At 42.3% G+C, this 23,927-nt stretch overlaps 1 protein-coding gene across 1 annotated transcript in view; it reads left to right on the forward strand.

Moving 5' to 3' along the window:
• Positions 1-23,488, forward strand: part of ARPC1A (actin related protein 2/3 complex subunit 1A) — a 33,530-nt gene extending 10,042 nt beyond the window's left edge. Inside the window, exons 3-10 of the mRNA XM_072837033.1 lie at positions 2,977-3,081; positions 9,374-9,596; positions 12,796-12,903; positions 15,571-15,783; positions 17,791-17,866; positions 18,290-18,483; positions 21,211-21,301; positions 23,071-23,488. Of these exons, the coding sequence (XP_072693134.1) occupies positions 2,977-3,081; positions 9,374-9,596; positions 12,796-12,903; positions 15,571-15,783; positions 17,791-17,866; positions 18,290-18,483; positions 21,211-21,301; positions 23,071-23,109 (1,049 nt within the window). The 3' untranslated portion in view covers positions 23,110-23,488. The remainder of the gene's footprint in view (positions 1-2,976; positions 3,082-9,373; positions 9,597-12,795; positions 12,904-15,570; positions 15,784-17,790; positions 17,867-18,289; positions 18,484-21,210; positions 21,302-23,070) is intronic.
• The last annotated feature ends 439 nt before the right edge of the window (positions 23,489-23,927 follow it).

Here is a 23,927-nt window from a genome sequence, read left to right on the forward strand (position 1 = left end):
GGAGTATTTCCAATTATTTTTAGTACAAAGTTCATATTGTTCTCAAACTACTTGATAAACTTAATATTTTAAGTTAGATTTTGTTATAATTTAAAATTTGTAGCATTTTTGAGGTTTAGATTTATTTCTTTTTTTTTTAATTTTTTTATTTATTTATGATAGTCACACAGAGAGAGAGAGAGAGAGAGAGGCAGAGACACAGGCAGAGGGAGAAGCAGGCTCCATGCACCGGGAGCCCGACGTGGGACTCGATCCCGGGTCTCCAGGATCGCGCCCTGGGCCAAAGGCAGGCGCCACACCGCTGCACCACCCAGGGATCCCCAAGGTTTAGATTTGGATTTGACTTTTGAAATCCCTGTGAGCATCTTAGAAATTTAGAGAAATGTGTATAACTGATTTTGAGAAAGTACTTAAAGACTTAGGATTTTAGAGCTAGATACTTATCTGGTTCCACAGTTTCAATTGTAAAACAGATGTTAACTTTCCTAAGGAGGGAAAGGAAAGGTAATAGAGTAGAAGGTGGGAGCTAGTAAATGATTGCTCTAAAGTGTGAATCGGGATTCCTGGATGGCTCAGCGGTTTGGCGCCTGCCTTTTTTTTTTTTTTTTTTTTTTTTTAATTTTTTTTTATTTATTTATGATAGGCACACAGTGAGAGAGAGAGAGGCAGAGACACAGGCAGAGGGAGAAGCAGGCTCCATGCACCGGGAGCCTGACGTGGGATTCGATCCCGGGTCTCCAGGATCGCGCCCTGGGCCAAAGGCAGGCGCCAAACCGCTGCGCCACCCAGGGATCCCTGGCGCCTGCCTTTGGCCCAGGGCGCGATCCTGGAGTCCTGGGATCGAGTTCCATGTCGGGCTCCCAGCATGGAGCTGCTTCTCCCTCTCCTCTGCCTGTGTGTCTGCCTCTCTCTCTCTCTGTCTATCATGAATAAATAAATAAAACCTTTAAAAAAAGTCTGGATCATAGATCCTAATTTTAATTTTAAGAAATCAGTGTTTTGGGGATGCCTGGGTGGCTCAACAGGTTAGCACCTGCCTTCAGCCCAGGGCATAGTCCTGGGGTCCCAGGATCAAGTCCCACATTGGGCTCCTTGTATGGAGCCTGCTTCCCCCTCTGCCTGTGTCTCTGCCTCTCTTTCTGGATCTCTCATGAATAAATAAATAAAATATTAAAAAAAAAACCTTTTTCTTTTTGTTTTGTTTTAATACTTTATTCATTTGATAGAGATAGAAAGAACAAGCAGAGAGGGGGAAAGAGAAGCAGACTCCCCGATGAGCAAGGAGCGTGATATAGGGCTCACTCCTAGGACCCTGGGATCATGATCTGAGCCATCCAGGCACCCTTTTGTGTTTGTTTGTTTGTTTTAATGAGTGAACTATAAAGGAGGAAAAATCAATATAAATTCAAATGAAATCTATCATATATATGTATATTCTTAATATTTCAAATCGATCCAAGAGATTTCTCTTAAAAAACAATTTTAGGGGTACCTGGGTGGATCAGTGGTTGAGCGTCTCTGCCTTTGGTTCAGTCATGATTCTGAGGGTCCTAGGATGGAGTTCCTCATTGGGCTACCCGCAGGGAGCCTCCTTCTCTCTCTACCTATGTCTCCGCCTCTCTCTGTGTCTCTCATGAATAAATAAATTAAATCTTAAAAAAAATGTTTTTTTAATTTTGCAATTCATACTGGCTTTATTGTAAAGGAAAGCTTTGATGTATTATATGAGCAGAATTAAGGTTTTTTTTGATAAATTAATGGTTCCAACCTGGGTCCATGTAGCAGTAATGAAAACATAGGAGCTATTGTCAGTGTTTCAGAAATTGTAATAGAAAGTAAATATTTATTGCTAATAATGTTGGACAGGTGAACTAAAATAAAATGTCAAATATATTTACTGTGGGCTAAAAATTATATCAGCAAAGTATGATAACATTGTTTAATTCTTACTAGTTAGAATCTTAATTGTATATATCTTTAATAAAATGAATTTTTATTTTTTTATTTTTTTATTTTTAAGATTTTATTTGTTTATTCATGAGAGACACAGAGTGAGAGAGAGAGGCAGAGACAGAGGGAGAAGCAGGCTCCCCACAAGGAGGCTGATGTGGGACTCGATCCTGGATCCCAGAATCAGGACCTGAGCTGAAGGCAGACACTCAACCACTGAGCCATCCAGGCATCCCAATAAAATGAATTTTTAAATTCAAGTTTTCTGCAAAACATTTTAAAATATGGTTTCCAAGTAGAGGTAAAAATCATAAAAGGAATTTTTCGGGCAGCCCGGGTGGCTCAGTGGTTTAGCACCGCCTTCAGTCCAGGGTGTGATCCTGGAGACCCGGAATCGAGTCCCGCCTCGGGTTCCCTGCATGGAGCCTGCTTCTCCCTCTGCCTGTGTCTGTGCCTCTCTCTCTCTCTCTCTCTCTGACTCTCATGAATAAATAAATAAAATATTTTTTAAAAAAAAAGAAGGAAAAAAAAGAATTTTTCGGGGTGAATATTAGGAACTTTTTTTAAAGATTTTATTTATTTATTCATGAGAGACAGAGAGAGAGAGAGAGAGAGAGGCAAAGGGAGAAGCAGACTCCCCACAGGGGAGCCTGATGCGGGACTTGATCCCTGGACCCCGGGATCACATCCTGAGCTGAAGGCAGATGCTCAGCCACTGAGCCACCCAGATGTCCTGGGAACCATTTTTTTTTTTTTTTTTTTCTGGGAACCATTTTTTAAAAACATTTCTTAGTCCTTCCCTTGAACCTAGTTTTAAAATGCTGACCTTTGGGATACCTGGCTGGCTCATTTGGTGGAGCATGCAACTCTTGATCTTGGGGTCGTGAGTTTGAGCCCCATATTGAGTATAGAGATGACTTAAATAAAGAAAAATCTTAAAAAAAAAAAACAAAAAAAACTATAACATAGCTCTTTCTTGGTAACAGTTTCAACTTGAGGTGTTAACTGTTGACTTTTTCTCTCCAGAGATTGCTCTTAGCCCCAATAATCATGAAGTCCACATCTATAAGAAGAACGGGAGCCAGTGGGTAAAAGCTCATGAACTCAAGGAGCACAACGGACACATCACAGGTAAAGAAAGACAACCGTGAACTTAGTGTGATACTTGCAAATCAAGCACTCTTCCATTCAGTAAAGAGCCTGTTAAAGTAAGTCTGCCACAATATTTAAAGTTGTGCAGCATTTACTGAGTTTTATTTAGAAAACTTGAGAAAATATCATCATAGTGATCTCAGTTTTTAAGTGCTTCTTTTAGCCCAGCTGGTCCCCTGCACTCCACTAGTATATGGAAAACACTTATCCTACTCTAAGGAGTGAAGAGCTTAGATGAGGTGATGAGATGAGAAAGTGAAAACTAGACATCTAGGGCATCAGCTGTGTGAAAACGTAAGCCACATTGTGTTCTCAAGTGCTGAGGGGATGCAGTGTCTTCCAGAAGCTTTCTGTATGTTGTTTGTGGGGCAAGGAAGACATTCCAAAATATTGAAAAGGACGGGGATCCCTGGGTGGCGCAGCGGTTTAGCGCCTGCCTTTGGCCCAGGGCGCGATCCTGGAGACCCGGGATCGAATCCCACATCAGGCTCCCGGTGCATGGAGCCTGCTTCTCCCTCTGCCTGTGTCTCTGCCTCTCTCTCTCTCTCTGTGTGACTATCATAAATAAATGAAAAAAAAAAAAAAAAAAAAAAAGGACGAAGAGTAATGTAACAAGCACTCACATTACCACCACCTGGAATTAACAACTGCCAAGAAACAGAGCTTTAATAATATAAATAGGAGTATTATTCAAGATTATGGTACTGTCCCTCCCACCACCAGTCCTGTTCCTGTCCCCCTGAAGCAGTCTGTAATTTGCTATGACATTGTCACAGTTCATTTTTAATACTTTTACATACACATATACATATTCATATGTAATCTTTAGTACTTTTGGCTGGTGTGTTAAAGTGCTACATAAATGGCATCATGTGCATCTCCAGCTTGCTTTTGCGTTTCATGTTGTTCCTGAGCTCTATGTGGATCAAGTTTATTCCTTTTAACCACTGTTTATTTACTCTCTTTTCTCCACTGAAGGACAGTTAGGCTGTTTGCAGTTTTTCCTTATTATAGTGAAGTGCTAAATTGAGCATCCTTGCGCAGATCTCTTTGTGCATGCGTGAATGTTTGCATATGGCAAATTTGTTGTACCACCGGGGTGTGCACATCCTCAACTTTACTAGGCATGGTCATATTGCCTGCATCCTGGCCCCCCTGTATGGGAGTGCTTATTTTTCCCCAACCCACACATACTTTATATGATTAGATGGTCTGATGAGTGAAAGGTTGTGTCTCTAGAAGTTGCATTTTCCTGATTAATAGAAAAGTTGAGCATATTTTTTGATGTTTATTAGCCAACTGTGTTTCTTTCTCGGACTTTACTGTTCATTACTCCTGACCATTTTTCCATTGAGTTTTTTTTTTTTTTTTCTTGTTGATTCATAGAGGAAAGGATCTTAAAGCATTAACTCTAAGGCAGATTCCCAAGTGTACATTAGCTTTCATCTTTGACAAAAACTATCGATGACTAGAAGGATAAAGATGGCGACCAGAGCAGTGCCGAGTTTCATTAAGCAGGTGTTAAATAAGGGAGGTTGGAAAAGTAAGAGATAAAAACAATTTCTGTAATGGTTTGCAGAATTCAGTGAACCAAATCCTGATACTAAATTTTAAGAGAATGAATTGCTTTTTTGTGAAGTGATACTGGGCTATTTTTAAACGGACATATCCACTTACTGTTCTGTTCAGAAAGAATTCTTGTTCCTTGATCCTTACCATTATTATTTTTTCTTTATCCATTTTCTGGCAGAGTTGATTTAGCCTCTTGCTTTGAATAGTTCGGTCAAGCATGTCACAACTTATTCATAACTTTTCAATTACAAATTTCTCACTGCAGTCTTGGATTTTCCCTCTTTGCAGTGACGTTTGCTCTCAAGTGGGTGGCAAAGCAACTGATAATGATTTTTTTTTTTTTTTTTAGTTGTGACCCTGGAATTTTACCTCTAAACCGCCAACATACTAATGAGCTTAAAGATATCCTTCCGCCAGCCGGGGAAAAACAGCATGTTTTGGCCTGCATCCTTTCCATTTTATTCTCCTGCAGAAACTCATGACCATCCCTTCTTGTTTTAACCAGTGATTTGAATGTGATGTTAGTGAGCATCAGGAGCTAACTGACTATATTACTGAGCCAGCATTAAAGACATAATTTATAATTTCTATTTTTGTTACTATTGCTTTCCCGTGACCTTATTTCTATTAGGTTTGGCCTGTTTTCTTTACATTCGCTTGCCAGTGGCCTTATGGCCTAAAAATAAGAACATTCATATATTTTTAAAATGTATTTATTCATTGAGACACACAGAGAGAGAGAGGCAGAGACACAGGCAGAGGGAGAAGCAGGCACCATGCAGGGAGCCCGATGTGGGACTTGATCCAGGGTCTCCAGGATCATGCCCTAGGCTGCAGGCGGTGCTAAACCGCTGGGCCACCAGGGCTGCCCAACATTCATATTTTAAATTGGAATTTTAGTGTTAGGAAGTACTGTGGGGGTTTTTTTTGTTTTGTTTTTTTAAGATTTTATTTATTTATTCGTGAGAGACACACAGAGAAGGAGAAGCAGGCCCCATGCAGGGAGCCCGACGTGGGCCTCCAGGATCACGCCCTGCCGAAGGCAGGTGTTAAACCGCTGAGCCACCCAGGGATCCCCATTAGGAAGTACTTTTAAGGGCAACCCGGGTGGCTCAGCGGTTTAGCACTGCCTTAAGCCCAGGGTGTGACCCTGGAGACCCGGGATCGAGTCCCACGTCCGGCTCCCTGCATGGGGCCTGCTGCTCTCTCTGCCTGTGTCTCTGCCTCTCTCTCTCTCTCTCTCTCTCTCTCTCTCTCTCTTGCGCTCTCTCGCTCTCATGAATAAATAAATAAATAAAATCTTAAAAAAAAAAAAAAAAAGGAAGTACTTTAAAGTGAGAAAGGGCTAAAGTAAAGGCCAAAGAAATAGCCAAAAAAAATGAAATACTTAGTCATGTTCTTTTTTCTCCTCGGCTTCTCTTTTGAAATTCTTTGAACTTGGGCCTGTTTTCATCCAAATGCTCAAATGACATTTTTTTTAGATCTGAAAAAACTGTTGTTGGAAAAATCTAAATATAACTGTGGCAAGAGACCAAGGATCAAACATATTTTCTCAGAAAGATAGTAACTACAGGGGAAAAAAAATCTTCTGAAGATTTCTAGAAGAAAAGACTAGTCGGTACTACAGAGAAAAGGAGTATGGTTAACATCAAAGATATCAGAGCCCTGGTGTTTGTTTCTTTGAGTTTCTTTTTTTTGTGTGTTAAAAGTGATCACTCTTCAAAAAACATCTTACTATGGACATTTTAAACAGATAATATTAAAAAGGCAGAATAATGTAGTATACCCACCATCACCCAGATTCAGCAGTTACCACCTCACAGCCAACCTTGTACAGTTTTTTTTTCTCCTCCTTGTACAGTTTGGAAGCACATCCCAGACACTGTATCATTTCATATTTCAATTTGTGTCTTCAAAAGAGAAGGACTCTTCTTTAAAGATAAGAACTCTTCTTTTCAATAATAACAAATACAATAGTTTGGGTTTTGTTTTGTTTTGTTTGTTTTTAAGATTTCACTTATTTATTCATGAGAGACACACAGAGAGAGGCAGAGACATAGGCAGAGGGAGAAGCAGGCTCCATGCAGGGAGCCCGATGTGGGACTTGATCCTGGACCCCAGGATCACACGCTGAGCCAAAGGCAGATGCTCAACTGCTGATCCACCCAGGCATCCCAGCTGTGACCCTTTTTACAGCTTCCATATTCAAATGAAAGATAGTTATAGCAGTAGACTATAAGTATGAAACAAAGCAGAAGACGGTCCTTTCTATTTTTTTAGAGTATGAATATTGATTTTTTTAGGTGCCTCATGCTTAAACACCTCAGGAATTCTCATCAAACATGTAGGTGTTTAATCAGCATTGTGATCATATGGAATAAGGGGTAAAATTTTAGATTGTCAAAATCATCACAAAATCACTGAACTTTCTTATTACAAGGTGATATTTTGGATATTAGGGGATGCATTTGTTTTCTTTGGTGTAACAAATACTACAAATTACCAGCCTAACCAAAACAGGTTGATTATCTCACAATTTTTGTGGGTCAAGTAGCTGGGCATGGCTTATCTGGGACCCTGGCTTAGGGTCTCACAAGTTGTAATCAAGCTGTCAGTCAGGGATGAGTTCTCATCAGAGGCTTGACCAAGGGAAGGATCCACTTCCAAGCTCCTTCAGGTTGTTGGTGGTAGAATTCATTTCCTAGCAGCTGTAAGATTCATGTAATCTTGTCCACTAATTGTGTACATCTAATCATCTTTCCAGCATTCCATTGGTTAGAAGCAAGTCACAGGTCCTGCCCATACCCACAGGGAAGGGATTTCCCTAGGGTCGGCCCACCATAGTAGTTTCAAAGGCTTGCTTCCAATTGTCAAGAAACTTGTAATCAAGTTAAGAAAACAACACATTCATAAAAATAACAATATTTTGCATCACACTTTGGGGAATTTATCATAAGGAGATCATTTTAACCAGAACAAAAAAGTGTGTTCCTGAATGTTTATTCCAATGTTATCTATTTTAGTAAATGATTGGAGACTAACAAAACATTCAACAATGAGATGTTTTAGGGAATTATGATAGATCACTGTTCTGAAATAATCTGTAACTGGTACTAATTTATAAAAGGGAGTAGAAAGGGATCCCTGTGTGGTGCAGCGGTTTAGCACCTGCCTTTGGCCCAGGGCGCGATCCCGGAGACCTGGGATCGAATCCCACATTGGGCTCCCGGTGCATGGAGCCTGCTTCTCCCTCTGCCTGTGTCTCTGCCCACCCCCTCTCTCTCTATCATAAATAAATAAAAATTTAAAAAAAAAAAAAAAAAAAGGGAGTAGAAAATGTTTGTCATAATATTAATATCATTTTGGGGGAGAAATGTATACTTACATAAGAATGGGGGTGGGGCTTTGTTTACCTCCTGCACATCCCTTTGTGATATTTCTTTGTGGGTATTGCTTTTGTAGTTAAAAGTAAAACTTAAAATCCAATAAAGAGGGCTGCAAGACTATCCTATAATTAATGGATTTACAAAATATACATTACTTAGAATACAGTCCCTCATATCTTTTTCCCCTCAGTGGTACAAATAATTGAGCAGACTATTCCTGTAGGTGAAAGAATAAATGAACTCTTCATACAACTAAAGTCACTGTGAGTTATGACCAATGGAAACTTTGATTTTCATTCATCCTTTTTCCGTTTACATGTTAAGAATGTTAATGATTAATATTTTAATGGTTAATAAGAATTTATTAGTTGGGACACATGGATGGCTCAGTCAGTTAAATATCTGACTCAGACCCTGACCTCAGGGTTGTGAGTTCAAGCCCTGTGTTGGACATGAGCCTACTTAAAAAAATAAATAAATAAAATATATATATATATATATATATATATATATTAGTGACATTTCTGTATATTCAATGTGGAATTACATTTATAGGAAATACTTCATCATGTAACTATAAAATGACTGAGACATAGCAGATTTTACTCTGGATATGTAACAAACTGATATTGACTTTGAGATCCCTCACAGCCACCAAATAAGTAAAAATCTGGTCAAATATGAAAAGTAAACCATATATTCAGACACATATTTAGATCTTTTCCTAGTTTAGATGCAGAGATACTCAAGGACTCTTTCTAGAACCTGTATCATACAGAAAAGGTACTTAGGTTAGTTTAAATGACAGTGACCCTCAGAAGAATATATAATGAGTCACAATTTACATTTTTCTCTCTGTTTACTGAAGATTAGTTTATCCCGATGTTTTATTTAGATGTCATGTAGCAGATTTTTAGTTAATATCATGGAGTGAGGTCTGTTAATGAATAAAGGTACTTTTAACACCCCCCCACACACACACACACACAAATCTAATAAAAGGTTGGTTTTTATACCAGGTAACTTGAGAAACCTTTGAGTGGATAGTAGAATGCCCCTGTTTAGTTTTGTAATCTCCACAATCCTAAAACAGCTTTATTCTGCCTGACTTCATGGAGGATCCTGTTTTTGAACTTCACAGACAAACCTTGCCTTGTGTGAAATGATGATCAGGACCATAGATGGGGGAAAGGATGGGACTGGGGAGTAAGATCCCATGCCCACAGCTAGCCCTGCCGGCAGTACCCACCTGGCTGTTTCATGTCTCTTGTCATTGGCCAGGCAAAGCACATGACACTGCGTCTCACTTGCAGGTATTGACTGGGCTCCCAAGAGTGACCGCATCGTCACTTGTGGGGCAGACCGCAATGCCTATGTCTGGAGTCAGAAAGATGGTGTCTGGAAGCCAACCCTGGTGATCCTGAGAATTAATCGTGCAGCGACTTTTGTCAAGTGGTCCCCGCTAGAGAACAAATTTGCTGTGGGAAGCGGAGCACGACTCATTTCTGTTTGTTACTTCGAGTCTGAAAATGACTGGTGAGCAATATCTGAGTATTTTTTATTTCTTTCTGTGGAATTCTACATTTGGAGCACTGTGTTCTCTGGTGACTTCTTGAGGCACTGGCTGAAGGCTTAACTATAACTTCAGTTTTTCCTTATCTGGAGATTTTTTTTTTTTTTTGCCTCTGAAGATCTCCATTTCCTCTGAGCATTTTTCCTTCTTCCATGCTACATTCAGTCAAATCTCCCATCTTTCTCGTCAATACAGACCTGTAGCCCCATTTTCTGATCTCCTAACTGGCATGTTCTGTAAGATGTTGTTACTCTTCTCATTCTGTGCTGCCCACATTGTTTTCTTATTCTTATGGAGAAATCATAAACTTGAGATTGCCATGCATGACTTGAGTAATTTTTTTCCTCACTATCTACTTAAAATATCTTCTGAAGATTCCTACAGATAACACTGTACTCCTTTATGATTTATTGGCTAACCAAATCTGTCTTGGAATAATATTTTATTCATTTAAACTGTTGAAGTAAAAATTGACCGAAGTCTTGGAACCATAGTCAGCCTGTTGTACTTTTTGTTATAAATCACTTGTAGCTGAGCACTCAAAATACAGAGATTGATTTTATGGCTAAGTAACTTATTTTAACTAATCCTTCTTGCTTATTTTGATAAGAAAACGACTCTATCTGGCATGCATTCACAAAGGGTAGTAAATAGCCTTCAATGTGGAATTGTCATTCAGTACTAATCTGGCAGTGTTTGTATTTCCAATAAAAATAGCAGAGTACACATTACTCTTTATGTTAGTGTTACTGTTTGCTTTCTGCTGAAACAGTGACAGGAATGGATTATATTATGTTTTGTGAAATTCAGTGAAATCTCAGAAATTTTAGTTCTTTGGAAAGAAAGTCTGTGAATTTGCAGCAAGATTAAATTATGAATTTAAGACCTGCATTTTTCTTTCAAGTATGTGTAAAAATAAGTCTAACAAAATGTTGTCTGCCAGAAATCATTTTAGGAGACTCGCTGTAATGAGTAGATAAAAACTTCCCTTCCTAGGTAACATTTAGTCTCAGCAATTGCTCACATTTTTATTCACTGACAAAAAATCTCAAATGTAGGTAAATTGGTCTGTTCTATAGTACAAGGTATTGTCATTTGGAGAAGACGTGTTCAGGGGAGTTTCTCAGCTGTAGAACATTTCATTGGAGTGATGTGAATACTTAAAAATCATCTCTAAAAGCCTTTAAGAAGGGTGCCTGGGTGGTTAAGTTGGTTAAGGATCTATCTGCTGGGCAGCCCCGGTGGCACAGCGGTTTAGCGCCCCCTGCAGCCTGGGGTGTGATCCTGGAGACCCAGGATCGAGTCCCACTCGGGCTCCCTGCATGGGGCCTGCTTCTCCCTCTGCCTCTCTCTCTCCCCAACCCCCACCCATGTGTCTCTATGAATAAATAAATAAAATCTTAAAAAAAAAGAAGAAGAAGTGGTAGCTACTTCCTACAGTTGCTACTGCTCCTATTAAAAAAAAAAAAAGGATCTATCTGCTTTTGGCTCAGGTTATGATGCTGGGGGTCCTGGAATCAACCCCCATATAGGACTCCCAGCTCCATGCAAAGCCTCCTTTTCCCTCTGCTGCTCCCCACCCCCCGCTTGTGTACTCTCTGTCAAATAAATAAAATCTAAAAAAAAAAATAAATAAAAACCTTTAAAGTAACTACGTTATAAGCAAGTCAGAATATTATCTATTTTTCAAAAGGAAATTTTTTAGGTTCCTAAGAGAAAGTTTGTGAAAAAGTAATTTGACATTTAAGGATGGGTATTTGGCTTGATATTACAGCTCCTTGGCTTTTTTTTTTTTTTTTAAGGTTTGTTTTTTTGTTTGTTTTTTGTTTTGGGGGGGTTGTTTTGTTTTGTTTTGTTTTTGAGAGCACAAGAAGGGGGGCAGAAGGAAAGGGAGAAGCAGACTTCCTATTGAGCAGGGAACCAATGTGGGGCTCGATCCTAGGACCCTGGGATCACAACTCGAGCCAAAGGCAGATGCTTAACCAGCTGAGCACCCAGTTGCCCCAGTCTCTCAGCTCCTAAACAGCAGAACATGATTGATTTTTAAACAGCAATTTAGGGGTAGAAACTGAATTAGTGAAGCCAGAGTAAGGACTGATCTCAGACAGAAAAAAAAAACTTTTTTTTTTTTTTTTTAAGATTTTACTTATTTATTCATGAGAGACACAGGGAAGAGGGAAAGCAGAGGGAGAAGCAGGCTGAATGCAGGGACCCCGATGTGGGATTCCATCCCGGAACTCCAGGATCATGTTCTGGGTCAAAGGCAGGCACTAAGCCACTGAGCCACCCAGGGATCCCCAGAAAAAAAACTTTCAAGTGGAGCTAGAGTATCAGTTAGAACCTCCCATAAGAGGTTGTGATTTTCTCGGTTGTGATTTCTCTGTGAAAATAGTAATTCACAGCTTCACAGAGACGTAGTAAGGAAATTGAGCTATTTTACAAGCCAGACTTAACCCAAAGTGAAATCACAGGTCGCTGCATCTTTATTAAAAAAAAAAATCTGCTGAGTGAAGTAAGTCAGTCGGAGAAGGACAAACATTATATGTTCTCATTCATTTGGGGAATATAAATAATAGTGAAAGGGAATATAAGGGAAGGGAGAAGAAATGTGTGGGAAATATCAGAAAGGGAGACAGAACGTAAAGACTGCTAACTCTGGGAAACGAACTAGGGGTGGTAGAAGGGAAGGAGGGCGGGGGGTGGGAGTGAATGGGTGACGGGCACTGGGGGTTATTCTGTATGTTAGTAAATTGAACACCAATAAAAAATAAATTTAAAAAATTTAAAAAATAAATAAATAAATAAATAAAGGCTTTTCAGCGTTCCAAAAAAAAAATCTAAGTCATTTCAAACCACGTATTGTATTTTAAAGGTTAAAGTAACATGTAATCTGAAACTCCACAGGCAGTATCCAGAGTTAATCCATAAATATAGTTACTCCTGGGGATCCCCTGGTTGCCAGGAAAGTTCAGAATGGACTGCTGTGATAAGAATGTCAAAGCCTAAAAGAACAGAAAGGACTATTTATGGCTCCTCTTCCTCTATGCCTTCCTCTCTGGAGAAGACCTGGTTGCCACATGTGTATCACCTAGCACACCTTTGTTAGGCCCTTTGGTAGGCTTGAGGTGTGGATAAACTGAAATGGATGTTCTTCTTTTGTAGGTGGGTAAGCAAGCACATTAAAAAGCCGATTCGCTCCACGGTCCTCAGCTTGGATTGGCATCCCAACAATGTTTTGCTGGCAGCAGGATCGTGTGATTTCAAATGCAGGTGGGAGCAGATGAGAATTGGCAAACAGAATTGATCTGTTCCTTGTTCATCTTTCAAGTATTTTTCAGGTTCCTTTTCCTTGCAAGGTACTGTGTTAGGCACTGTTAGGGACTCAGAAGTGAAAGGAGCTTGGGATCTAAGAAAGCAAACACAGATATCACAGAGAAGGAAGGAAGTGGACTGGGAGGTATAGTAGGAGGGAGCTGTGAGGGTGGGGCCGGGGAAATTTTCTTTACGCAGAATATTCTGCTTGGAGCAGAGGTATAGAAGCCCTCAGACTATGATATTATTTCTCATTTCATAACCCAGGCAGAGATTTGGCAAATTCCTGGCTGAAGCTAAGATGAACAAAACATAGCTGAACAATGCTGTGCTGAACTATTTGCTGTTCTTTTTTTTTTTTTAAGATTTTATTTATTTATTCATGAGAGAGAGAGAGAGAGAGAGGCAGAGGGAGAAACAGGCTCCATGCAGGGAGCCCAACATGGGACTTGATCCCAGGTCTCCAGAATCACAACCTGGGCTGAAGTCGGCGCTAAACCGCTGAGCCACCTGGGCTGCCCTGCTGTTCCTTTTCAGTTCAAGTTTTTTATTTGTTGTTAGCGTGAAGCTAGAAGAAACACAGCCACTTTGCTAAGAGCTGTAAGGCTCATACAGTGTAATTGCTTTTTAAAGCTATTTTTTGCCAAGAAGGCTTTTTTTCCCCTTAGCCAAAAGAAAAGCAAATAAATGTTACTTCACATTGACAACACGGTGGGTTGGGAAATGGGATGTATCTTTCTTTAGTAGGCTATGTGGAGAATTTCCAGAAAACATGGCTTGTGATTTATTATATCCAACAATATCCAAGGATTTGGTGGTTTGTTTGTTTGTTTGTTTTAAAGATGTGTGTGGAGGGGATCCCTGGGTGGCTCAGCAGTTTAGCGCCTGCCTTTGGCCCAGGGTATGATCCTAGAGTCTCAGGATCGAGTCCCACATTAGGCTCCCTACATGGAGCCTGCTTTGCCCTCTGCCTCTGTCTCTGCCTCTCTCTCTGTCTCTCATGAATAAATAAATCAAATCTTAAAAAAAAAAAAAACAATGTGTGTGGAAATTTGGCTGTGGAATGGGGATACATCTGGAAAAAGATTGGTTTTTCTATGTAAGAACCAGTGTAACAGCATCATCTGGTAGAATTCAGGAGTTTTGTTGTCTATGATGTGTTACCCAGTCATTCTAGCTCCCTTAAAAGTTGGAATTGAATGATCCATACACTTAGATTATTGGACTGTGTCTAAAAAATCTGGTTCTGAAAATGGGTTGCCAATTCTTTTGATAATATTAATTTCCAGAAATAAACTTTGATTTGTGGTCCTTTGGGTAAGAGTTCGGTTTTTGACTGAGAACTACCCAGCCTCTGATGACTAGAGCCGTGGCTTTTGTGATGCTGATTTAAACCCCAGTGATTCTCATACTCATAAATAGAGAGGATAAACTGATGGTTGCCAGAGAAGGAAGGTGAGGGGATGGGCAAAACAGGTAAAGAGGAGTGGGAGGTAGAGGCTTCCAGTTATGGAGTAGTCACAAGGAGGACCGGGAACATGGTCAAGGGTGTTGTACAGTGACATATGGTAGCTATACTTGCAGGAAGCATGGCATAGGGTATAGAGAAGTTGGGTCACTATGTCGTACACCTGAAACTAATGTAATACAGTATGTCAGCTCTGTTTGGATGAAAAAAAAGCCCAGTGATTCTAAGGTCGTGTCCTCTAACTTACAGATAACCCACTGTGTCCTTCACCTCTCCAGTCCTCTGCCTCTTCCAAAGCTACTACTGTCATTGTCATTTGGAGGCAAATATCCCAGATCATTTTAGGGAGTCTTTAAGTCCAGAGGTTCTTAAAGAAAAGCTCTACTAGGTAGATTCCCAGCTGCTCTTTCTCCCTCCTGCTTCCTGACTCTGCATCCAAACCTCCTCACACACAGCTTCATGGAATGAGAGAAGAGAGAAAGACTGCTGACAGCAGGCTGTAAAGGACCCTCCTTCACCCTGGACGCTACCAGCCACAAAGACTAGACAGTGAGCTCTGATAGCATGGCAGCATGAGGGAGAGCCTGCCCACTCTCTCCCCGGCCTCCCGTGGCTTCCTCTTTGGATGTCCCTTTCTTTCTTTAAACGGATTAATGCCATTGGTTTATTGCAGCTTAGCAGATAGTTTCCTCTCCTACCGTTTGACTGTGTGGGCTTCCTGGAATACTGTATTGAAAATGATAGTGAAGTAGACAGGAAAAAATGCTGTGCTCACTTAGCAAGGTCAGCGAGTGCAAGGGAGGGGCAGGATGGCAAGATCCTACCCCAGAACATGTGCTCTGGGATGGGAGGGGGGAAGGGCTTTGGTGTTCATTACTTCTAGAACTGCACCCCTAGTGCAGGGCATGACACGTTATAGGTCTCCATGTATACCCTTCAACTGAGTATGCATTTTGCCAGACTCAGATGGGCCTGTAGGCAGCCCTAAGAACCAGGTCTTAAGAGATTTATGACTGTGACTTTGTCATGTTTCGCTTGTCAAGAATCAATCTCTGCATTCTGAGACACCTTAGGGCAGCTGCCTGTGGCCTGTTTCTATATACACAATACTTTGATTGATTTTTTTTTTTCCTTCTTTCCTGCCCCTTAAACTGCAGAGTGTTTTCTGCCTACATTAAAGAAGTGGATGAAAAGCCAGCCAGTACGCCCTGGGGCAGCAAGATGCCTTTTGGTCAGCTGATGTCAGAGTTTGGTGGCAGTGGCACTGGTGGCTGGGTGCATGGGGTCAGCTTCTCTGCCAGCGGGAGCCGCCTGGCCTGGGTCAGCCATGACAGCACTGTATCTGTTGCTGATGCCTCAAAAAGCGTGCAGTGAGTATTTGCCTTTTGTTCGGAGTTAGGGAGTGGGTTGGGATGTCTCACTAGCTGGGTTAAGTCTTCCCTTCCCTGGGTGTAATTACATTCAGTCTTGACCCAGGACTGCAAGGCCACCTTTAAAGTCACAGACACACATTTAGATGTCTGTTTGGAGAAATTTTAGAGTTAGGTCTCACTTCAGAAACACTTCTTAATGGAGGTAGTGATGGTGATTCCTTTGAAGAACCCTCCTGGTTTGCTGTCGGTAAGAGTTCCTTCAAGTAGCCAGTTTTTTCTGTCAGTGTGAATCCCTTACAACAGGTAAATATCATCCACCAGCCTTAAGTAGGAGATAGTGTTCTTACTCTGTGTCATCACTGAACAGTGACTCCATTAATTTGGAGTTTCATTCGGTAATACTTAAAACCCTGATACCAGTTCCTCCGGAGTATGCCAGAAGAACTCGAATTGCAATGACTCACATGTGAGTGAGGACCTGCCCAGCCCTAGGGAGAGCACTGGGCATCTCCTCACATGTCAGAGTTTATATCTGCCCATCATGTGCTGGAGGAAGAGAGATGATGATTGGGATTCTTTCCCCTATGAATGTTTGTTCTTTCCTGGTGAAACCTTTTCTGTTAGCAGCTAAAAGTCACCTACCTTAAAGGTTTCCTGACTTGTCTACCTGTGTGCTGAGAACCAGTCACCTCAGGTGATTCTGCACCCCCTACTGTACAGTGACAACAAAGTGACATGTCAGAGAGGATATTTTTTTCCTAACTGGATTGAATTGAGTTTATCTTATTTTTTTTTTTAACACCAAATAAATGATGTAGTCTTCTGGATTTCTATGCATGTACGGGCACTTACATATCTTTTCGTTTTTAACACAAATGGGACTGTGCTATACATTTGATACAGTAATTAGCTCTTTATCATTGTTGGATGTCATGGTTATTTGACTTGTGTACAGTTTATTGTATTGCATAATAAGCTCTTAGCATATGCTTATTACAAGCCCCTGTCTGCCTTCATATTGATTTATGATTTGGCTTTTCTGGCCCTGGTTACATCCTCTGCCCTTCCCCTTCTCGAACATAAATAATTTCATGTAGTGGGAACCACATGTGCCACAGTAAGGCCTTAAGATAAGGTGTTAGGACTTTAATCCAATTTCCGTGGTATTGGCGGGGCCGGTGAGGGAGCCTCTCCTGAGACAGAGTTAGTTTTGAAAATGCATCATCTTTTACATGAAGTTCTGTGATCCGAATTCATCAACCAGTGTGTCTGCCTGCCATGTCTGTGTGACCTCTTGGCCAGGTGCTGGAGCAGATAAATATTAAGTATCTATGTATACACACACCTTCCCCAGCCCTTTTGTGTATGAGCTCATGGCTGGCCAAGACTATTGTATTCATTGGTAGCCCCAGCTCCTCTCCCAGTGCCTGGCAGAGAAAAGAGAGTAGACTCCCCTAGGTGTTTGTACCCACCCTGTATGAGCCCACAGTGAGCATGGGCAAGGAGAGGATGGAAGGACAAGGTGTTCAGTCAGTCATAAGTGACAGTGACACCCAGAGGGCTAGGTAGTCCAAGAGAGGAGAAGCCACTTTAGGTGAAGAGCTCCAGGAAAACTTCGTTAAGGGGATCAAATTAAAGCTGAGCTTCAGAGACCGGGGTGGACTTTGGACAAACAAGAGACAGCAAGTGGATAAAGGGGTGGGAGCAAAGACAGAGATAGGAAAGAATAAGGGCTCGCTGGGGACCAGTTGTCATGAGTGGGGGCCTCAGAAGCAGTGGGGCATGGGTCAGAGAGGGTTAAAGGCCTCTGTTTCTACAGGTGACCCCAGGGCTGCATCATGCTTGAGATTCCTGAAAGGACAGGTCATAGGGCTCCTTTTAAGCATAAGCTTTCGTTTATACTGCATGAGCCCCTGTACAAATGGGTCTTTTGTCATTTGTTGTGTCTATAGAGAAGCTGTGTGGTCTGTTCTACCTCAGTTTAATGATTATTCTTGTATTCAGGGTCTCAACTCTGAAAACAGAGTTCCTGCCCCTCCTGAGTGTGTCATTTGTCTCAGAGAACAGCGTTGTAGCGGCAGTAAGTATTTCTCTTCATTGTACGTTGTTGTATGCTGTATTTCATTCTCCAGAAGTGGAACAATACACATTCTGCGACTTTGTACCCTGGCACCAACCAGAGTAGCCTTTTAGAATAGCTGGTCTGGGGACTCCTGGGTGGCTCAGTGGTTGAGCATCTGCCTTTGGCTCAGGTCATGATCTTGGAGTCCTAGGATCAAGTCCCGCATCCGGCTCCCTGTAGGGAGCCTGCTTCTCTCTTTGCCTGTGTCTCTGCCTCTCTCTCTGTCTCTCATGAATAAATAAATAAAATCTTTTAAAAAAGAAGAAGAAGAAGAAGAATAGCTGGCCCAGAGGAATAAGAGGTGCCTGTGGTGTCTATTCTGTCAAGGGGTCAAGAGGTGGGCAGCATGCCCTACGGTGCCTAACTGGAATCTTATTTCAGGGCCATGACTGCTGCCCAATGCTCTTTAACTATGATGACCGCGGCTGCTTGACCTTCGTCTCCAAACTAGACATTCCGAAACAGAGCATCCAGCGCAACATGTCTGCCATGGAGCGCTTCCGTAACATGGACAAGAGGGCCACAACCGAAGACCGCAACACAGCCTTGGAGACGCTGCACCAAAACAGCATCACGTACGTGCTACCCAGCTCCCTGCAGCCCCCGGGAGCCTCCCGTAGTGGGGCCCTGACTGTCTATGGAGATGTGTCTGGTGACCAGAATGCCTTTCTTCCCCTCCTTATTTCCTGCTGGGTTCCCTCTGTGAGTTGTGTGTACTGTGTGCCCAGATACTCCTCCCTCAGGAATGAGAGCAGAGTCTGTAGCTTCCCAACTGTGGGCTCTTTCAACTGCTGACAGGGTGAACTGCCCTCACCCAGTCATTGTTGTGCAGGGCATCCCCTGTGAGGAGTGCTGATTCCCCAGCAGATGTGTGAGCTCCTGTGCCTGTCCCTGCAGCCTCTTCCAGGGCTCGCTTTTTCAAACCCTGAATGAGGACAAAAGGGGTCTTTTCAGGAATGTCACATTCCTCTGGTAGTGAACACATGACAGGAAGACTAGTTATACCCTGCCTGAAAAAAGTCATTCTAGCTGTCATTTCAGCTGTGGATTTCAGGTAATATATACCAGTCAGAAGATCATTTAATTAAAGAAACAGAATTCTTTGACATCATATGGCAAAACCAAGAGTTTCTAGACTTCAGTTTTTCATGAGGTATATAGGAACCGTGTTTTATCCAGAAAGCTTGATTTTTTTCTAAATCTAAAGGAAAAATGTAGTCTGTTCTTGATACTTAGGTACCGTAAGATTTTCTCTTTTTAGGGCACCTGGGTGGCTGAGCGGTTGGTTGAGTGTCTGCCTTTGGGTCGGGTCGTGATCCCGGGGTCCTGGGATTGAGTCCCACATCAGGCATCCTGCAAGGAGTCTGCTTCTCTCTCTGCCCATATATCTGCCTCTCTCTGTGTCTCTCATGAATAAATAAAGAAAATCTTTAAAAAAGAAAAAAAGATTTTCTCTTTTTGACTAGACCTTTTGTGTAAAGAAACTTTCATTGTAGTGATTATAACGGGAAGAAGATTGGAAACCTCTAGACTTTCTTTGAGAGAATTATTAAATGCAGGTTGTGCTTATCATCATGTTCAGTAGAAAGGACCGCTGGACTTTATAGGCTGAAACGTCTGTGTTCTCTTGAAAATAATAACTTGAAGGCATAGCAAAAGCATTCTTGTGCTTCAAGTTTCTTTATCTTGAATGACTTTTGAAATTATTTCTTACGAATTTCTCTGAAGTTTCCCTGCAGACTGTGTATCAGGAAGTAAATACCTCTCGTTGCATCTTTGAGACTTTCCTGTTAAAAATAAAAAGACCCTTGTAGATCAACGTGTCTCTTTTATTTGTAGTCATTAAGTCTTCTTGGCCCTTAAGCAACAGGTCAGCAAACTTTTTCTGTAAGGGACCAGAGAGTAAATATTTTAGGCTCTGAGGTGGTAGCCAGTCTCTGTCACAACTACTCACATCTATTGTGGCATGTGAGCAGCCATTGGCAATATGTATGTAAATGTGCATGGATGTCTTTTGTTAAAACTTTATGGACACTGAAATTTGAACTTCCACATAATTTCCATGTCACAAAATAATTGTCTTAATTTTTTTATGACCATTTAAAATCATTAAAGCTGTTCTTAGCTCACAGGCTGTATAGAAACAGGCCATAGTGTGCCATAGCTTTGCCATCTCCTTCCTTAGAGGGAATGTTCTAGACATTTCAGAGAAGAAAGAAAAATTGAGCTATAAAATTTTCTGGCAAGTTTTTTTGAGGGGCACCCGGGTGACTCAGTCGGTTTAGTGTCTGCCTTTTGCTCAGGTCATGATCCCCTGCTCATGGGGAGCCTGTTTCTCCCTTCCTCTCCACTTGTGCTCTCTCTTGCTATCTCTGTTGCACTCTGTCTCTAATATTTAAAATCTTTGGGCAGCCCTGGTGGCTCAACAGTTTAGCGCCGCCTTCAGCCCAGGGCCTGATCCTGGAGACCCAGGATCAAGTCCCATGTCAGGCTCCCTGTGTGGAGCCTGTTTCTCCCTCTGCCTGTGTCTCTGCCTCTGTGTGTGTGTGTGTGTGTGTGTGTGTGTGTGTGTGTGTGTGTGTCTCATGAATGAATAAATAAAATCTTTTAAAAAAATAAATCTTTTTTTTTTTAATTCATGAGAGACAGAAAGAGAGGCAGAGACATAGGTGTCCCAATAAATAAAATCTTAAGAAAGAGAGAGAGAAAGTTTTTCAGGTAATTAGGCTAAGACCAGTTAGTTGTTTCATTCATCTCTTTCCCTGCGTTACTTGCTTGGCATCTTGTGCGTCTGAGTGCTGCTTATGGTTACAATGAGTAATTTCACACACCGGCCAAGCTCTTGGCTACTGCACCCTGCTTGTCTGGGAGGACGATTTGAGTTTCTGTTTGGAGCCAGTTGGATTACAGTCGTGCTTCATCCTGCCTCTAGTTTGTTTCTGTTTTGTTTCCATTTTCAGTCATTGCTGTGGCACTCCCCGCACTCGGTGCTCAGGCAGTTTACGGATGGTGAGGCCTGGCCTGTCTCGCCTCTCATGTCCCAATAATTAATGCAGCACCTCACCTTTAACCTTGTCTCAGTCATGGCTTTTCTAGACATCTGGTAATGAGATGCATTTGAATATCTTCTGAGTCAGGTTGCTATAGCCTCATATCGATGGACAACTTGATATTTAGGAATGGGGAATTTGTTGTCTTAAAATGCCCTCACGAAAAAAAAATGCCCTCATGCTGTTAGGGAGGTTGGGGCCCACTCCTACCACATACCCTGTAATCTTTCTTTTGTTTTTACTTTTTTTCAGTCAAGTGTCTATTTATGAGGTGGACAAGCAAGACTGTCGCAAATTTTGCACTACTGGCATCGATGGAGCCATGACAATTTGGGATTTCAAGGTATTTCCCACTTTTCATAAGAAATCTTATTTATGTTAAAACTCTTCCGATGACAAGACTTTTTCTCGTTTCTTGGAACAAAATGTCAAGTCCAGTGCACATCAGAAACGTAGAACATCACTTTGTAGTTGTCTTTAAAACCTGAGTCTAGGCACCTGGCTGGCTCAGTCAGCAGAGCATGTGACTCGATCTTGGGGTTGTGAGTTCAAGCCCCACATCAGGCATAGAGCTTATTAAAAAAAATAATAATAATTAAAACCTGAAAGCCATTAGGGGAAAACCAGATTTTCTCAGTGAGATGGGATATATCATTCCAGATCTCTATTTGTTCCTGGAGGAAAAATTGAGATTTATTTTTGTAGCAGGCCATGTGTTGAGCACCAGTCTGTTTAACTATATAGATATATTTTCGTGGTTTACACTAATTAATCTAGGAAACATTCACTAAATGCCTGATGGGTGCCAGGCCCAGTACTAGGCATTGAGGATATTGAGGTGAAAGAGTCCTCAAGGGGCTTGTCCAGTAGAGGGGGTAGGGGTGGGGTGGTGCTCCAGAAGAGGAGCCAGTGCCTCTGTTTCTACATTGAGGAATTTGAGGGGAGGTGGTGCATAGATTGCCAGTACTTCAGGGAAGAGATTGGCCTGAGCCACATCTCCAGGTGCGGTGGGATTTGGGGGCACATGGGAGTGAGGGGCGAGCAGTCTGAGTTGCAAGAGCAGAGCAGCTGAGCTCAAGCACGCCGTGAGTGTGAGGCTCTGCCGGTGGTCAGGGCTATAAGGGGGTCCTCCAGAAGCCCAAGGTGGAACTAGGAAACAGGTGATGACATGGGCAGGGAGAGGTGGCTGGGCTCTTGTCTGCAGACGACTAGGATTTGGTCCATAGCCAAGTAGAGAAACCCTGGGCTGTAAGGTGTGGGTGGCCTGGGCAACTGTGTGCTCCAGCAGAGGCTGTTGAGTCCAGTGAACAAGTGAGGAGGATGTGCCCTCCGCCTCTGACAGGAGCTTGGCCCCGAGCTGCTAGACCAGAAAGATTCAGGAGGAACAAATGAACACAGTAACCTGGAGATTGGAGGATAGTGGGCAAGATAAGGAACCAGAGGGGAGGAGCCAGGGTGAGCCTTCGAGTTTCATTTCTCCTGGTTCTTAACCTCCAAAATAGGTAAATGTTTACAGAATTCTGCTCTCGCCTGTGCAATACCATAATGTTTGATTTTTCCTCCCTCCTTGGATGAAATACATAATATGGAAGAAACCCTCTAGAATACTCAGGAGAAACAGTCTTCCTCTAAAAGCCCCTCCCACACACCCTTTTCACCTTGCCGTGCTTTCCATCCTGAGCATTGCAGCCCCCATGAAGTTAGCTCCCAGGGCATTTACACTCTGTGCTTTATTCTCTGAGTCCTTGGGCCACATCTCCTCTGCCTGGGTGTTGTGCCCCAGGCCCGCTGCTATGTGGCCTGTGAAATGCGGTACCTCGGAGAGGAGGCACGGTGGAAGGTGGGAGGTGCCGCACTGGGGCCTCATGCAGGCTGGAGCAGGTCCAGATCCTGTGGGGACTGGGAGGGGAGCTCAGGGCTTGGGAGGGCCTGCAGGGGGCCCACGCCTGGGAGAGCACGTCTCCAGGGTGAGCTAGGCCAGATTCCAGATTCAGGGGTGCAGGGCCTGCACATCAGTTTGGGCAGAGGGGGCAGTCTGGGGGGCCGGGGGATCAGGAGGGGAAAGACGAACTGTCCTCAGTTAACCCTCAGAGTTCTTCCTCCATTTTCAAGACCTTAGAGTCTTCCATCCAGGGCCTTCGGATAATGTGAAGCTGAGTGAGCCTCCCAGATCCAGCATGACAAACTGACAGACTGACAAACTGACAAATGTGCTGACACAGCCCCACCGTGTGCATGGTGGTGAGGAGAGCCAGCCGCAAGGAAACACTGAAGACACATTTGGCGCCAATATCGTTTGTGTGTTTTTTTGTTTGAATATAAGTGGTGACAGTGTTGGTTTTTTAAAAGCAGCAGTGATTTGGGGGTTTTTTTGTTTGTTTGTTTTTTTGTTTTTGCTATTTCATTCCATTCTTGACCAAAGCTTCTCTTTAAGTAGTTTATTATGGAAAATTGTCACACTAACTTAAAGGAAAGGGTGGGAAATATGTAAATTGTCTGCTAAACAATTAAATAAAAATACTGAATGTGGGTTTGGTTTGGTTTCCTTACATACACTATTTCTATTAGAAAAATAATGACAGACGCTTCATTAGATAGACTAGTTAGGGGATGCCTGGGTGGCTCAGCAGTTGAGCATCTGCCTTCAGCCCAGGGTGTGATTCTGGAGACCTGGGATCGAGTCCCACATCGGGCTCCCTGCAGGAAGCCTGCTTCTCCCTTTGACTACATCTCTGCTTCTTTCTCTTTGTGTCTCTCATGAATAGATAAAATCTGTAAAAAAAAAAAAAAAAATAGACTAGTTTTCATGGTAGAATGCTAGATTCTAAGTTTCTGAAGTTGAGCCACCCTCCGACAAAAACCATGTGCTAAATGCTGGCTTCCAGTATCAGAGCGCTGCTGCAGACAGAGCCCGTGGGCCGTTCAACTGGTGCTCACGAGGCAGCAGTGACACCATGGCTGCGAGGCCC

The sequence above is a fragment of the Canis lupus genome, chromosome 8, assembly GCF_048164855.1.
Source record: "Canis lupus baileyi chromosome 8, mCanLup2.hap1, whole genome shotgun sequence".
Classification (NCBI taxonomy): Eukaryota; Metazoa; Chordata; class Mammalia; order Carnivora; family Canidae; genus Canis; species Canis lupus.